The following is a 17,291-nucleotide window of genomic DNA, read 5'->3' on the forward strand; positions in this document are numbered from 1 at the left end:
TGGGTAAAACTGATGTCCGACGGGCGAGTTCGGCCGATTGAGACAATGATGAAGCAGTCTGGAAGAGTGATGACAAGTTTTGCAAGATTAGTGTCATATTAATAACTATTCAATTAACAATAAACTCTTTAAATATCAGCAACTCGTTTATGCAAAATGTCAATATCATTTTCAGAAAGTGGTCCGGGAATAGGAACAGTTATTACAGTCTTGATGTTGAAGTGCCAACATATTACAGTTCATACATTTTGCTTAATTCGTACCACCCTGTCGTTTAACCTATTGATAATGCTAAATACTAGGGACGTGCATGTAATCACAACCATGTGCAAATCAGATACCATGATATACTGTATAATGAGTATTATCATAGCATATCTAGCACATGGGACAAATTAAACCATATTGCTATACATGCAAACATGAGTGCTACCGTATTTTCAATATTCGACGCCCTTAAAAAGATTAGCCCACAAAACATTCCAAAGCGGGTTGTTTATTTGTTAAGTGATTTGAATAGGAAATGCACAAACACAAATTTGGAGCCCACGCTAACTGTCTGAAAATGGGTCACAACAAAAGGCACGTGCATTAACCATATGCAACGTTGTCCTTCTATATCTAAACTATACATTTTCAGTAAATTCGCATTTTCTGCTTTGACGATTTCCCGGCTCAAAAAGCCGTATACTTTGTTGTATGGAGATCTCAAAGATGAGCTTCTGGTTTGTACATCTGCTATCTCCAGGATATTTCTGAAAAGCCAGTCAACAGATTTCTGACATATGCAGCTACCAATGAGAAACTATATAGGGTGAAGTCTTCGGAGAGAGCGATCTTCGGGCATAAGGCCAGAGTGACTGCACTGACACTATAGAACTGTGATAATATCCAGATCACTACCTGAAAACTCACTGCTCATTGATTTCATCATAACAGGCTCATCCTGCAAATGAAATGTCGTCAAATCTGTTCATAACTTTTTAAGTATACAGCCTACGGCTGCCACACAAACAAACAAACAAACAAACAAACAAACAAACAAACAAACAAACAAACAGTAAAACCCAACCCTTTTGGAGAAGATCTAGCTGTTGCGGGTCGATCTGCTCGAAGGAGTGTGGGAATTGGAACTTGACCAGTGAGCATTGCACAGCTTGTGCATGATTAGTAATTTCAGAATATTTGATAACTGAGAGCCCGAGCTATATTTCTATTCTTTACCCTCCGTCAATTTGTATACACACACACGCACACACGCACACACACGTCTCTCTCTCTCTCTCTCTCTCTCTCTATATATATATATATATATATACAGCATATATATATATATATATATATATATATATTGTGTGTGTGGGTGTGTGCGTGTGTGTATGTGTATACGGATAGTAGAATACGTAATATGATTAGTGCGGATTAGGACAATAGTTGTAGAACTTGCAACGTGTAATATTGTGTAGATGTCTTTACCAACCTCTTTCGAGATAGAGCCTTTAATATTCCACACATTCAATGATTGTTGCACTTCACGATAGTATGTATAACATGATCACAATTTCGATTCACAACGACATTCAACGGATAATGATAAAGACGGTGCTCAGTCCCACTTACCCATCTTTACCGTGAGCCGTGGTCTAAGCCATTCCTCAAAACAATCCGGCACTTCGCAACATTTTAATAGACATCTCTTCTTCCAGCAGGGCGATGGATCCTGATGTTCATATCAAAAGCAAACACCGTCTTTCAAAATAATCAACAAGGCAACAGCAACAAATAGGCAATTTAACAGCCTCTCCTTAGCCGGTCACCCGGCCGCCCTAAATGTACATGACTGTCATTTGGCAGGCCAGAGCAATAACACACGATCTCTTTGCCATTTGCAGCTGTGAAAGTTTGTCCCGGAGTACACCATGCGTTCAGATTGCTTTGCATCAAACTGGCTGCCAGCGCACAATAGACGTCATTCAAGCTGAAATCGTGTCTAAAAGTGCGATACAATGGCAGACGATATGTCCCGATCGGAGTTCAGTGTTTACCCCGAAATCTCGCTCTCAGAGTACACGCCTTATTGTATTGTACTCATACAGCACAGACAGAACAAAATAGGAATTCACGCTACAAAAGTAGGCCCTACATGATTGAAACTGTGTGACTGGAAATGCCAGCAAAGCGACGGAGCGTAACTTTAAAGGCAGTGTCATTATTCTAGCTCACATAAACTAAATCAAAACTTTTTAGAGCTTGAATCTATCTTGAAAGGGCGGTACAGTAGGCCTATTGAATGAGATGAAGTTACTAGTAGCTTTTAACTTCTTGCAAGATACTTAGAAAACATTATAAGAAAATGTTAAAGAGCATAAAATTCTACGAGGAATTCAAAGTCTATTTGATGAATATCAGTTTTGAAATGGCTAAGATAATCAAAAACAACGTAAAACAAAGCGATCCTAACAAAAATTGGGTCTGTTTTGGCTATATCAATCATTTCAAACCAATTTTCATCAAATAAACTTTGAATTCCTCCTACAATTATATGTTCTTTCATAATCATTTCATAAGATATTTCTCATTATCTCACAAAAAGGTTGGAAACCTGAAGCCCCACCTCAACCAGAACTATATACCATCCCTTTAATTCATATTCTTCTACGATAGAGTATGTCAGACTCCCCATGAACCACAATAATCATTGCCGAAGTACAATATTATGTCATATTGAAGTAAAACTATTTTGGGAATACACTCAGCTCTGCTGAGTTTTGCTCTTACTTGCCTTTGAGTTTTTCACGTCCAGTGATATCCTGTAAAAACCGTGGTATCGCCATTTACGCCTACATCCATCTATCTCTCCAGATACATAAACATCTCTGTTTCTCTTATAAATCTTTCTTTGTATATCATATATATACATATATAATATATATATATATATATATATATATATATATATATATATATAATATATATGTATATATATATAATATATATATATATATATATATATATGTATATATAATATATATATATATATATATATATATATATATATATATATATATTATATACATTAAGATTCCACAGCACATTTCTTTTGGTTACCTTTCTTTAACTACACTTCTGTGTATAAAGTGATTACAATAATCTGAGACACGATTACCCCCTGTCAGTGGGCCATAAAGTAAATTCAAACCCCATGGAAATCAGAAGACACCTTCCTCCAGGTGTCACATAACTCTGTTACACTCATTTTGAACATGGAGCTGAAATATCGGCTCTAATTTAAACATTGTATAAGGTCGCATCCAAATATTGCTACCTAGACCTATGGCTCTGGCGTTTTGCTTGGAAAACATCAAAATGGAATTTATAGTTTTCCCTTTATTCTAATGAAGATAACTATTACGGAGCTAATTACACTGAATACTAGTAACTGCTTTGACACGCTTGTAACGCATTGTAAAAGAGAAAGTATTGTTATAGATGCAACGTATTCTTCAGGCAATTGTCTGAGGAAAAATATTACACGTAAAAGGATAAATGAACTTTTCCGAAGTGTGTATACACGATTCAAAAGAGATTTTGCACATTGGCCTCAGATCATTATACTGTTACGATTAATACACTCTTGAAAATGATCGCACAAAAGAACCAATAAACTTTATCTTATTAACAGTAATATTTTGGGTACAACCAGTAATCAATAACAATCACATATCAGTACAATGATAATGTAATCACTTACATTTGTTTTACTGTAAAGTGTAACATCACAAGGTCCATGTAATTCCCCTGGTACTGTCCAAAGATGATGTCCAATCAATGCACAGATGAATGAGTTTCATTTTCAATTTCAATTTTATTTTCGTATTTCTCGATGGAAAATACGTGATATATAACAAAATATAATAATACAGAATGTCCAGCTTAGAAATAGGAAATAGGAATACGAACATAATACATAGCGGTCGATATGTCATTTTCAATCAAAGTAAAGGATGCAAAGAGAAATACGATGGAACCTACTAAAAAGTAAAGCTTGTTGAGTGTAGGTCGCTTGTATAGCAATGCCAATTTACGTGAAAATGGAGTCTGTCGCGATTATAAGAGAATCAGGCAATATATCTCCCAGGTTTTATCTCCACAAGTATAGCTGGCCAGCAGGCAACACAGGACTGACTGTAACAAGTCGCTTCAGAGCCAGAAGTGGCGTAACTCTCAGAGCAGAGGTGTTGGGTACTCTGTCTTCTTCATCATTTCTGTGGCTTAGGTACCTGCAACCTTTCTTGAAGGTTCTGTAATTCTCTTCAACAAGAGGCTATATACTTGTGATTTCAAGAGCCTTCTAGATACCCTGACTCACTGTCTAGTTATGTGCATAACATCATACCTAAAAATAGTTACTAATCACACTGGGCTACAAGTACAGTGTACGTATTGCATCACTTTGAATAGCAATATGTAGACATTTGTTAGAACATTCTGGATTGGGTGAGTTCTTCCTTTTACATGCATGCATTGTAGCTATACCAAATAGAAACTTCTCTCTAATCTGGTCAACCTGTTTACATATCTACCAGTATGTACATTCATGACAGTACAGCGTGATAAAAAACCTTAATGATAGCAAATGTCTTATCCCATAGATTGCACCTGTTGCACGAGTAGTAATTTTCTGTAGAACATCATCCATGTATGTGACGCCCAATTCAGATGTTCATTTTTTGTAACACCAAGAATTTAAAAAAAAAACAACAACTCTCAATCTCTTATGGTCTTTGTTATAACAATATCAAATATATACTCTCTAAAAAATCGAATGAAAATATCCACTCTTGAAGGAGTGAATACAAAAAAAAGAGAGTGAATTTAGAGTAAAATTGGAGTGAATTTTGAATGAAAATGTTCATTTTCTGCTAGGCAGGGCATTCATAATAGGCGCAAAATATAAGAAAAACAAGTGTCACGCCTCACCCATTTACTAAAAACATAAAAAGCAAGGGCTCGAATTGACCCGCTCTTAAATTCATTAACTGAGGTTTGAAATCTAATCTACATCTCACACACAAAGTGTCATAAAGATGAACTCACCAGTTTTGTCCATTGGAACATTGTCTACGCTTTATGACAAGATTCTCCTCTTCCTGTTTCACTGGTCATCCCCCCATAAACTCTTTGAAACATCGTTTTCCCTTAAAAATCACATTACGAACGAAGGAGTAGGCCTACAGACAATTTGCAGAATGCATTTTGCTTTTCATTTATTTAAAACATTTCTTTTTTTGAAATAATTATTTATAATGCAGGTTATGTTATATTTTGTTGTTGCTTTTTGAAGTGTTTGATATTTGTACTGAATAGGCATGGTTTTACCGTCACAGCTGCACAAGTAAATGAATACGGGGTGCGTATTTTGCTGTCGACCTTTGGTTCTGTAAAGGTGGTCGTAATAGTGATAGGTGGGCGCTGTGGCATAGTGGATAAGATGCGAGTTCGAATCCCGCCCAGTGCTTCATACGTCCTTGGGCAAGATGTTTTTACCAACTACTAGTATGTCCCTCTCGACCCAGGTGTATAAATGGGTACCTGGCAACGTTAGGGTAATAATAATAGCAAGGCCCTCTGGTAGAACAGTGGCAACACTGAAGAGGCTACCCTGGGTAAATAATACCTTATTATATTATTCCTATTCTTCTTCTTATTCTTCTTCTTCTAAATTATCATTATTATTATTATTATTATCTACAGTGAGTTTGTGTATTGATTAGAAGTGATGTGGAGAAGAATGATTGACACATGAAGGATTGAGTGATATTAGGGCTTTCTGTTCTTATTGGTGATCATTTTAAGAGAATTCATTTTCTGTTCGGGGGGGGGGGTGGCATTGAAAAATTGCCAATCATATCTTTGTGTTCGTAAGTGTCAGACTTTCATCTCTTCTAGAAAGGATGTTTATATCAACATTTTCAAAACGAATGAAAGTATCCAATAGAGACATACAGACATTACTGTGATAATTTACATAAATTTCCATTACGGCGGCCATTCTGAACACCATTTTGGCTGATAAAATGACAAAATCGGTTAACTGAAATATGTGTAAAAGTACACATTTTTGCTTTTCACCTTCGGATCAAATTTCCGAATCACTTTAGAGCATTTTTTTCAACACTTACAAAAAAGAAAATGAATAGTTAATTTAAAATTTGGCGGCCATATTATTCATTTCGAATAATCTCAAAATCTTGACGGATGCAAGAGTTGAATCATTAGAATTCAGCACTACAGAAGCAGAGTAAAGCCTTGTTGTTGTTGTTTTTTTGTTGTTGATTTTTCATCATTTATAAGGCAATCCACACACAGGATTTCTGATTTTTGCCACCATTTTAGCAATCAAGTTTTGACGGTCATCTTGGATAACTCAAAACCTTCAATGGTACTAATGTTTCATCGTTGTTTATATGTAGTCCTTCATATACTTATTTCTTGACAAAGGGAATATCAGGAAACTGAGAAATACCGATTTAATCAGGCTTATGTTACAAACATGAAATAAATCATTCTCGGGGTGGGAGTTGATAATGATAATAATAATAATAATAATAATAATAATAATAATAATAATAATAATAATAGTAATAATGATAATAATAATAACAACAACAACAATGATAATAATAATAACATTAATATATATATCTTATTATTATTATTATTATTATTATTATTATTATTATTATTATTGCCATTATCGTTGTCATCATCATTATTATGGCCGGTTCCTTGAAACTCTGGCCATTTATATAAGTACTGACATGGAAACAAATACCGCAGGTATACAAAAGAGACGAGAACTAATGTTCCATTGAGAAATGAAGCACGTGAATAGTTTTATTAGCTCCTGAAAATGTTCTGGCCTTTATTGTACAAAATATAAAACACTGGAAGTATCTAATCATACGTAATCAATGATGTACATGTGTTCCAATCTGCATCTCGGTAAAGGCAATTTATCTTCTATGGTCATGTTCTTTGTAATCAATGGAGTCTACAGTAAATATTTAGCACGGTCGCCTGAACAGGCATTGGTCGCACTTGATGCGGAATTTCTTACCGATCAGATAAGATCTACAATAATTATTGCATGAGAAACTACATTAAAAGTTGCATGTTTTAAAAAAAAGTAAAGAAAGAAGGTGCGTGCGGAATATACATTACTTATCTATACTAATCTGAAAATAATTGGTCAACATTCAACCCACCGTCACATTACAGATCCAACCTTTATTATTATTTTTCTTTTCTTTTTTTGGAGGGGGGTACCGGCAGCTTTTAATGAGCACAGGCGATTGAGAGTCTCCACCCGCAGCCATAATACAGTATTCAGTGTTGCAGTTTGATTAAAGAATGATAAATATATATCATATATCCAAATTGCATAGAGCGACATAATTACAAGGACAACAACCATAACAAAAACACCATGACAATACTCAACTCATCCATTGCCACTGACAACCATTTGACAGTAAAGATTCGTGATGTTTTAAAGTGGTGGTGCCAAGAAGGTTAACCTGGATGGTTCAGCGTATGATACGGCAACGGCCGATACGTTTTTAAAGTAGTCTCTTTCGAGAGAGACGGTTTTCTTTGACAAACGGAAAACTTGTGTTTGCTTCCGTTAAGATAATGTCCAATAAAAATAGATTGTGGAATTATAGACCAGGTTGTGTCTATCTCTTATCAGGTTGCAAAATATGTTGAAGGTGAATTTTTGTTTCCAGGCAAAAGGTTGGATCTGTAATGAATCTTAATAAATAACTTGCACGTCATGAGATATCCTTTCGTACCTAACTAAATAAAAAGACATATTCAATTTTAAAGAGAAATGTACAAATATTCGAGACTCGCAGTGCATTCTCTATAAGTGCGAAAAATACTTAGATGGAATGAACTTTGAAATAAAAAGCAACATATTATTTACATAGCCACCAAACCACTTAATTACAAATAAATATGCAACATCCTGATACTTATATCATCATGTATTCATATTATCATCTTATACTGGCAAACCTTTAAGTAATTGATTAAAAAAATAGTAATGAGAGTGAATGAATATGATAATGTTCAGCCAGCATGCAACATAGGAAAAAGTAATTACGTAACACAGGAAAAACGAGTAAAATTTGCAACCGTAATGATCTATGACATCAGACAAATCGTTCCGTCACAGAGTAAACTATTGTCGCTAAGAATCTAGCACCATCAATAGATAAAATTGTCGGAGAAAGGGTCTATAATGAACACGAGTTCACGATCGCACATTGTAAATGCCAAAAGACTTTATATCTAAATTAGCAACATTCACACGTACAAAATTGCGGGATGACGATCGCGATGCAAATCTTGAGATTTGTATCCCGCTAATTTGCGTACGTATGAATCCCACTAATATGATGTCTCTTTTGCATGAACAAAGTGTTTGTGTCAAAACGACAAAAACGCCATTTGCGCACTCAAGAAACTCATAGGAAATATACATACATGTACAGTCATTCAGTTTGAACAAGTCAGGAACAGTAATGCATACATAATATTATCTGATATACATGTATTATACATATCTGACGCTAAACTGCGCGTCTGCTGAAAAGTTTGCTTAAACTGAATTTGCTTGGAATTGAAAAGGAGGGATAGAAAGAGTTCCTCTATAAGTGTTTTATATATATATATATATATATATATATATATATATATATATATATATACGACGCCCGATATTCATGAAGCACTTCACGATCATTTATATAAGGAGCCTTCTGAAAAAACCCAACGGAAAGAACCTGCGTCATTATCACTATTTGCTATCTGTTGACACGCATGTCTACCCCAGAAAGGGCCATCGGCAATGAAAAGACATGATAACGTATAGTAATTGCTGAAGTGATTGAAGAATGATATAACGTTCCTTGGCAGAAGAGCTATGGCATACATGGCATATGAGGGTATATTATGCAGGTAACTGTATACACGTCATGTACAATATACATGATACGAGTGTCTCCCGATGATACGGTTAAGACTGAGGCACGATTGTGTGGAGTCGGGCTTTCCTGGCCTGTTGCTAGACGAGTACACTCATTAGGGCCTACTCACCTTGACCTGTAAACAAGAGAAGTAAAATCAAAGTCATCATCGGGTGGGTTTGGGTGAGTAGTACAAATTCAGATTTTGTTACGTCACATGTGTACAAATCTACTTGTGCAACAAAACAAAACAAAAAATGATTCTGATAGATTACATCGATAATGATGCGTCTCGCCAAAATTACTTATTAGCAAAAGTCAGTATTGTGACGATTTTGCCTTTAAAACAAACAAAAACAACTCACAAGCGAACAAGGAGAAAAACTTGATAATAAACATTGGTGGCAGAAGGATTGAATCCTGTACAGGTGCTTTAGCACTTGCTTTAGCCAACTATATTCTTGTGTTGTGACGAATAGGACTCGCATGTAGAGTGATTTTGCAGATGAAATTTAATGCAACTTTATAGTCATTTCAGATTTCGATTATTGCGTATTTCTCATACTAGCTCATATCTGAGAAGTCTTAAACTATTATTTCTAAGATACCCATACTGTTATTGTTTCATAAGTTATAATGCAGAAGTACAAATCCCAGTGTTTATCTCTTATTCATTGTACTGCATAATATATGAAGAAAGGGGAGAAAGAGACCTGGAATTGTTAAGCCTTTTTTCTTCTCTCATGTAGCTTGTCAGGCCACTTGTGTAAAGGAGATATCAACTCCCTTGCCATCCTCTATAAAATGTGATGGGTTGCCATGATCGATGATTTTCGCATTTCATTCGGAATTTTACAAAGATCGCTTCATTTCAGCTCTATCATATGTCTTCTACCAATGATAATAGCTTTAAGGACAATAGATAATTTCATATATTTATTCATCTCGTAAAATAAAGCAAAGCAATTTATCAGTTGTTGGTAAAGTAATGACGGAATGGCAACAGGTATAACACACAAGTGACAGGGAATATTGGCTCAAATTGTAAGCGTGTAATAACTTGTTATTATGGAGCGACGCGATTTGCGACGCGAACGTTTGCGTTTGAGACGAGGATTGCGTTGGCCGTTCTCCTCTCTCCCTGCGTCGTGTTGCAAAGTAGCTTTAGATTACGACGGACGCAGTCTAGACAGAGTAATATGGCGCCCCCATATTATTATGATCAATGCGTCAAATGACTCTCAGCGTCGTAAAATGGCCCAGAACCGACCGTGCAAAATCAGACGACGCGAGGTCGATTTTTATAAAGCAAATTTGCGCATGGGCAGAGCAGGTGTTTGTTTGTTTGTTTTTATCCTCTGAACGTCCGCGTCGCGAAAATCCAAAGCTCCCTCTTGCGTTGAGAACGCAAACACAATATTTCAATCTCCCAACCGACTTACTAATTTCACATTTCGCCCCGCTCCATCCATGTCGACACACACAAGTATTTGGCGCCACACATTGTCCGTGGTTGGAACAATTATCGGGACATACGTCAGCTAAACACAAAAAAGGAGGGGATTTAAGAAAGAAGGAAAGAATCATATTACAAAAGGACACAATAAAACTTGACAAATAGACATGACGAGTAAACTTTCATTTTATAAACGACTGATTCACATTTGGAAATACCGATGCGAGTATTTCATACAATAACTATTCTTTAACACTGAACGATTATTGTTTTTTTCTTTCTATTTATGTCACGGAACGATTATAGTTGTAACGAGAACCTGCGTAAACCATGGAGTACGACACTCCATGCTATTAAACTGTATATTCATTTTCTGATGACTAATGTGACCGAAATACACATACTTCAGTTAATAGTCTATAGTAATGCTAATAGGCACATTTATAAATGAGTGGCTCTACAATACAATTCTCTATTTATTTTTTTTTTTTTGTTTACTGTGGCATTCTCTCTTTACAGATCCAGGAATTATGAAAGTTATAAAACTATATTCGAATACTTTACTGCATGCCAAACAAATCTCAAATCTATATGATTACTATGCAACATCATTCGTATTTATGGTTATAGATGTTAGCATGTTATGTGTGTGTGTGTGATTGTATGTATGTTTATGTGTCTGTGTGTGTGAGAGAGAGAAAAGAGTGTATGTCAGAGTGTGTGATGTATTTGTATAATTTTTTGTTTGTGTGTTTTTATGTATATGCTCTTGTAAGTACGAATGAGTTACATGATTCAATATATTCAAGGGATATATTTGTGTTTGGCATATGTCAATACTTTCTAGAGAAGGAATTATCAGTGGGATTGATTCATAATCGAGTTTTTCATGTTGAAGAGAGATTATTTGCAGTATAAATTTAAAAAATGGATTTGTTTGTGTTTAGAATTGTATTTGTATTGTTTTTGTTCGTTACACCCAGCATGGGTTGATTCATGAATGATTTCAATGAAATCAATAAATATCAAGGAAAAACAAACAAAAGTGTTGCTTCTTTCTTTGCATTTTTTTATTAATCCATAAGCTCCTTAAAGAGTAACCATAATCATGTAGAATTTGCGTTATTAGCAAAAAATGAAAATGAAAATAAATGTAAAAGGAGTGAACGCATACACTCCCTTCGTTACCAGCTGAAGCAGGCCTACATACCGGTTTGGCAGCGATGACCACTGAAGCCCGGAGGACACAGGCACACGTTCGGCTCTCCGCACTTCCCACCGTTGAAGCAGTGAGGGATACACAGAGCTGTGGAGACAACGACAGCGTACAAACGTGACAATGAATCTAATAATGCACGTTTAACCCATTACCTACCATACCTACGGGAACCTCGTAATCCGAATGTGTAAAGCGCATAGGGATTTTCAGATTCTCGTAGGGAATTAGTTAAACCAGATAAAAAAAAAGATCTGACAGCGGCATCTATCTCTATCTCCTTCCTTATCTATTGTTCCCATCGAAAAATCGATTTGATTATTCTTTATTCATTCTTCTTGAAGGCAGGTTTACATTTGAAATCACTCAGAGTCGTCCAGAATTTTCTCCAAATTTCCACCTTGCCGTTGTCTCTTCAATATTCATTCCGTTAAACCAAATTAAAAAAGTGAAGGCTTAATAGTATTACTCATGTAACCAATCAATAATTCAATCATCCATCGAATCAGTTAAAAGCGCAGGGTGACCTACATGACTGCATGCAGTAAAGAGCCCTGCTTGCTTCTCAGCGTTAGTGTATGATACCAAAGCACCGGGCTTAGAAGGTACCACAATGCGTAATATTTATGATATCATATTACATATGATTTATGTACATATAAATTTGGGTGCAAGAGTTCAGACGAGACGCGTAACTGCTCTGGCTAAATACATACACCGTGGGAGAGTCAAATACTTTGCTGTCACGGTCAGACAATTACTAATCCTCGCAGTCTATTCATCAACATTACTCTTAGACTCATCCTTCGATTTCGGCGGTGTGAAAAATCTTGGTCCAACGAACAGGAAAATTGCTGCCCATTGTGTCTCAATGTCACTTTACTGTAAGGGATTTGGCGATAGCGACGGCCACTGAAACGCCGGCAGCGCGAAAGTTATACCAATTGTTTATGCAGTCACCTGACAGTAAATAATCATTATTTCAGAACAGTGATGAATGGTGTTTAGTGTCGTTTTTTTCGGTGTTTGTGACGTCATGTTCTCTGTATCATGATTATTTCAAAACATTATGTGATCCTATATAGTTAAGATGCATAAATTCAAACCAAGTCAAATTAGATTAAATCGTGCGGCTAGATATGAAAAGCCAGCGGTACAGAAATTGTCAGGACGGTGCTTACCATAATGTACAGCCACCTACATTACATAGTGACTATTTCAAAACAGTAAATTATGTTCAGTAAGGTTTCATGCGACGTACCATATCGTGATCATTTCAAAACAGTAAATGACCTCAGCAATGTTTCATAAAGTCAAACATCGATTCGAAATTAATCAAGTCAAATCAAGTTGAAATAAATCAAGTCTTGTTCCACCAAATCGGATCGAAGATAATGATTACCTAAGTCAATAGCTCACAAATCCTAGAATTACTTCATTCAAGCTGACGAATTTCCCTTAGTTTAATGTCTATTCGCGAGATTCCAAGGCAACCTTCAATCACAAACTGGTTCACTCATCCTACAAAATATTAGTTACTGGATATTTCGGCATACAACATCTCGTTTTGAACGCTTCTTCCCACCGAAGCGGGCTCAACTCACCATTTTCGCACGCGGTGCCATAGTAACCCGATGGACATTCGCAAACCCCGTCATCGGCACACCTAGCTCCGTACGCACAGGGCGGATGACATGGCGTAACTGGTCGGGAGAGTACGGACGGTAACAGTTACGATTGTGATTATCTGTGTTTTGGGCAGGTGGGTTAACTATTTACTTACAGGTAACGAGATGTGTAGTGTGTTATCCCTATTCAGAATTACAACGTCTAGAAGGCAACGTGTTGATAATGGCCTGGACGGATGGATAGATATATAGGTAGGAATAGGGACAGAAAGACGAAAGATGGATGATTATAAACGGGTGAACATAATATGGGGGATAGATGGATACAGCATTCAAACACAGCACACTTTTACAGAACGCATACAAAGTTTAACAGATTTATGATCGATCATAAAATCGTATACATTAATAGGTTTTGGTCTAAGATTTGACAACTAAACCCCCTTAAATGCCTGTAATTAATGAACTGTATATATTACATCATTAATCCCCATCCCCCCCAAAAAAAAAAAAATAAAAAATAAAAAAAATAAAAATAAAAAATCCGGTGAGGATTTGTGTGATGGTCAGTAGAAGACATGTTTATTCGATGGCATCGTCACATACATCTTAAGTTTCGTACACTGGTACATGCAGCTGTAAACATCAGTGTTTCGCAATACCAACATGGTCTCGTAAAGTATATAATTTTCCTATCCTATTTGCAATTTTTCATGATACTGCACTGACCCATTTCTTTGAGCATACTAAATTTCAAGTAGCCAACTTAAACAAGGAGTGAATGTTTTATGGTTTGTGTGCTCCGGATGTATGTCTTTGTCGATGTATTTATCATTCATCGTAAGACATGTCAGACAACCATCGTGACTAAACGTATATAGAATTGTTGCTATCATATCAAAGAACACAACCCGAGTCCAAGAGTACATTATGTATATCATGACCTTGGAACTATTAACTATTTTAAACTAGACTGCCTCACCCTTTTTCTCGCACTGCTTCTGAACGTGTATTTTCAACGGTGACGCCGGAATCTGGCGCTTGGTGGCGTCCCATATTTTTATCGTCAATCTTCCAACAGCAACGCCCGACTTGCGTCCTGTACACGGGAATCCGACCTGAAAGACTAAATTCGTGAATGAGAAATAGCAAGACAGTGATTAGTGTTATCGCAACACGAGTGAGAAGACAGGGAAAAAGTACATGAGCAATTGAAATCAACTAAGGATACGAACAAAAGAATGGGGGACTAATTTACAAGCCTCATTTTCTCTTGCTTCAATAAGCCAGTTCGGAGTTAGCCCATGGGCACATTAGTACAAATTACATTTGTCTTTTCTTCGTCGGTTAAGGGCTTTACGTTACAATTTATGAGATTCATCAATCCTATTCAAACAAAGAATGAACTTGAGTAGACAAGGGGGTGTTTCATCAACGTTTGTCAGCGCTGACAACTGTCAGCACTGACAATTTCAGCAAAATCCTTGGTTTTGATTGGCTGAGATGCTCTAGTCACTGACTGTTACTATGGTGATTCAAGTTGTCAGCGCTGACAAACGTTGATGAAACACCCCCCAGACGACCAGAATGGTCCGTCAATTAACACTTGGCAAAGCGTCCATTTCATTATTTTGTATTGAATGTACTGTATAAACAACCTCTTTCTTTGATATTGCCAATTACTACTTTAGGTGTTAGGTGGATGTGCTGGCAAGCAGCATTTTTAGGACCATAATCGCAGATGCTTATCCCAGTGAATTTAAAAACCAACACGCCTGTTGATAGGAATGACCTTTTTTCTGCTCATGCGAAAAGTGGAAATGCGAACTGGCTTATTATCCAATTTGAAGAGCGCAGCTTGAGCCCGGAAATAACCCATGAACCACTGTCAGCATGTACGATATCGTCGGCGTAATTAGGGCTTTTGTTTTGATCATCATATTTCTGACAGACTCAACTGAAAATCATCGACAAGAGAATTCGATGCCTCGGGAAACATGCGATTTCCTGTCGTCAGTCAGATATGAATTGTTGTAACTTGCTTAGTTTAATTTTCTTGAAAACACAAACCTACACTCACGCACATACACACACAAAACAACACAAAAACAAAAACATGAAACAGAGTTGATTGCAGTAAACGAATGATACTGGCAGACATTTTCCCATTATATCTCCTGACATATCTCCTGACATTTTCTTGAAGTTAATAGGTATTTTACTTGATCGATTTCCAGATAAAATAAAAAGGAAGGAAATAAATGAGACACCCACCTGATTCAGTCGTTGGTATGACTCCAGAGGGCGGTATATTGATAGTTGGATTGCCTAGGATTTCCGTGCGTGCAGTGCGACCATGGATTGAATAGGAGAACTGGAAATAAACGAGAGCGAGAAAAAAGTGGAGTGAAACAAGAGCTGATGAATTCCGTTGAGACTAAACCGTTAAATGGTTAAAATGGTGAAAGGGACTAAATCTAATAATAAAAGACGGTAAATGGAGAGCTCGTTTTAAATCAAAATATTGAAATGCTTACTAGAAAGACTTTTTTACTGAAAAAAAATAGATCGACACAGTCTTCATTTTCTTATTCTTAATTTCGTAAAATTCGTAAATTTTTATAGACAGGGGTAACCTCAGATATTCACTATAAAAACTTTAAGAAAGTAAATAGAGCAGATGACAAAATGATAAGAATTGCAAAAAAAAATAGATTTATCTTTTATCTATCATTGCATGCTGCTGTATAAAAAAGTACAAAGATTGTTAGTCGTTGTTTCCCTAAAACTTACTTTTACATCTGCAAAGAAATCATCTCAAATAAATAGAATAATGATGGATTTTTTTTTGCGTCTCCTGTGTGAGCACAGTGTATGTGTGTGTGGGTGTGTGCGTACGTGTGTCCGTGTTTGCTTGTGTGTTTGTATACAATGATACACAATGAATGATGTGCACGTAAGAAGGTGAGACTTTCCAAAAGTAGGTGAGGAGACATGGATTCATTGATATCATCATCAATCCCCTATCGTATCACACAAAAGGGATAACACCTAACATGTTATTCCAATTTGTAACGTCAATCGCGTTTTGTGGTACTCTGGTTCGGAAAGAGTTCACGAAAACGCGTCTCATAATATTATAGTCACAGAGCCATATGGCGTCATTATGGAAAGAAAATTGCTACAAATTGATCGGTGACTATGCGGGACCTCCCACAAGCTCGTTCCCGACAACCGGTGGCTAAACAGCGGACAAGTTAGCGGGAGCCGGTTAGCGGTAGCGGGGTTCCCTCGGTCTGCCGTGTGTCATACCAGTGGTGTTTATATCATGACGTCAGCTGCTATACCAGCAACATGTGTGTGAAGGCAAACATCAGGGCCCCGTATCGATGAAAGATGTTAGGATGTCAACTCTTGCTGGAATGGCAACTTCCCATAGCAACAGCCAATCAGGAAGCTGCATTCTAGTCGTTACCTTGACAATTGCCATTCCTTTCAGCAAGAGTTGTTATCATATCAGTTTTTTATGAAATGGGGCCCAGCAGATGACAGTTGAGGTGGTGCGCGCTCTTTTGTTTGTTTGTTGTTGTTGTTGTTGTTTAGAACGTATAGTTTTGAGCACATAATGATGCTTTTGAAACAAGCGAACATTTTTTTTCAATACCTATTTATACCGTACTATAGTTATACGGAGTGAAAGAAAGAGAGAGAGAGAGAGAGGGGGGGGGGGGAGAGAATCAACTGCAAGGAGCAGAAGAAGATGAAAAACAACATAGAACGACAAGAAGAAGGAGAAGGAGAGGGATGGAGGGATGTCAGAGTTTCGAAAGATCTTTAAGCAGACATGGGATACACGGCCAGGGTCATGCTTCGTGATCATCCTCTCTCATCGTATGCTGCTCAAAAAGTTTCCGTCCTTTGGAATTATTCAACTGTTCCTTTTTATTGGCCATCCC

The 17,291-nt window shown here is 36.7% G+C and overlaps 1 protein-coding gene across 1 annotated transcript in view; it reads right to left on the reverse strand.

Annotated features, from left to right (window-relative positions):
- Nucleotides 1-9,157: 9,157 nt before the first annotated feature.
- Nucleotides 9,158-17,291, reverse strand: part of LOC139722911 (wnt inhibitory factor 1-like) — a 31,553-nt gene continuing 23,419 nt past the window's right edge. The window contains exons 3-8 of the mRNA XM_071634192.1: nt 15,610-15,709; nt 14,318-14,461; nt 13,312-13,410; nt 11,702-11,797; nt 10,478-10,576; nt 9,158-9,171 (exon numbers count right to left, since the gene is read on the reverse strand). Coding sequence (XP_071490293.1) covers nt 9,158-9,171; nt 10,478-10,576; nt 11,702-11,797; nt 13,312-13,410; nt 14,318-14,461; nt 15,610-15,709 — 552 coding nt within the window. The remainder of the gene's footprint in view (nt 9,172-10,477; nt 10,577-11,701; nt 11,798-13,311; nt 13,411-14,317; nt 14,462-15,609; nt 15,710-17,291) is intronic.

Source organism: Diadema antillarum, unplaced genomic scaffold (genome assembly GCF_040938485.1).
Source record: "Diadema antillarum isolate AM-2024a unplaced genomic scaffold, OU_Dant_1.0 scf00000177, whole genome shotgun sequence".
NCBI classification, from domain to species: domain Eukaryota; kingdom Metazoa; phylum Echinodermata; class Echinoidea; order Diadematoida; family Diadematidae; genus Diadema; species Diadema antillarum.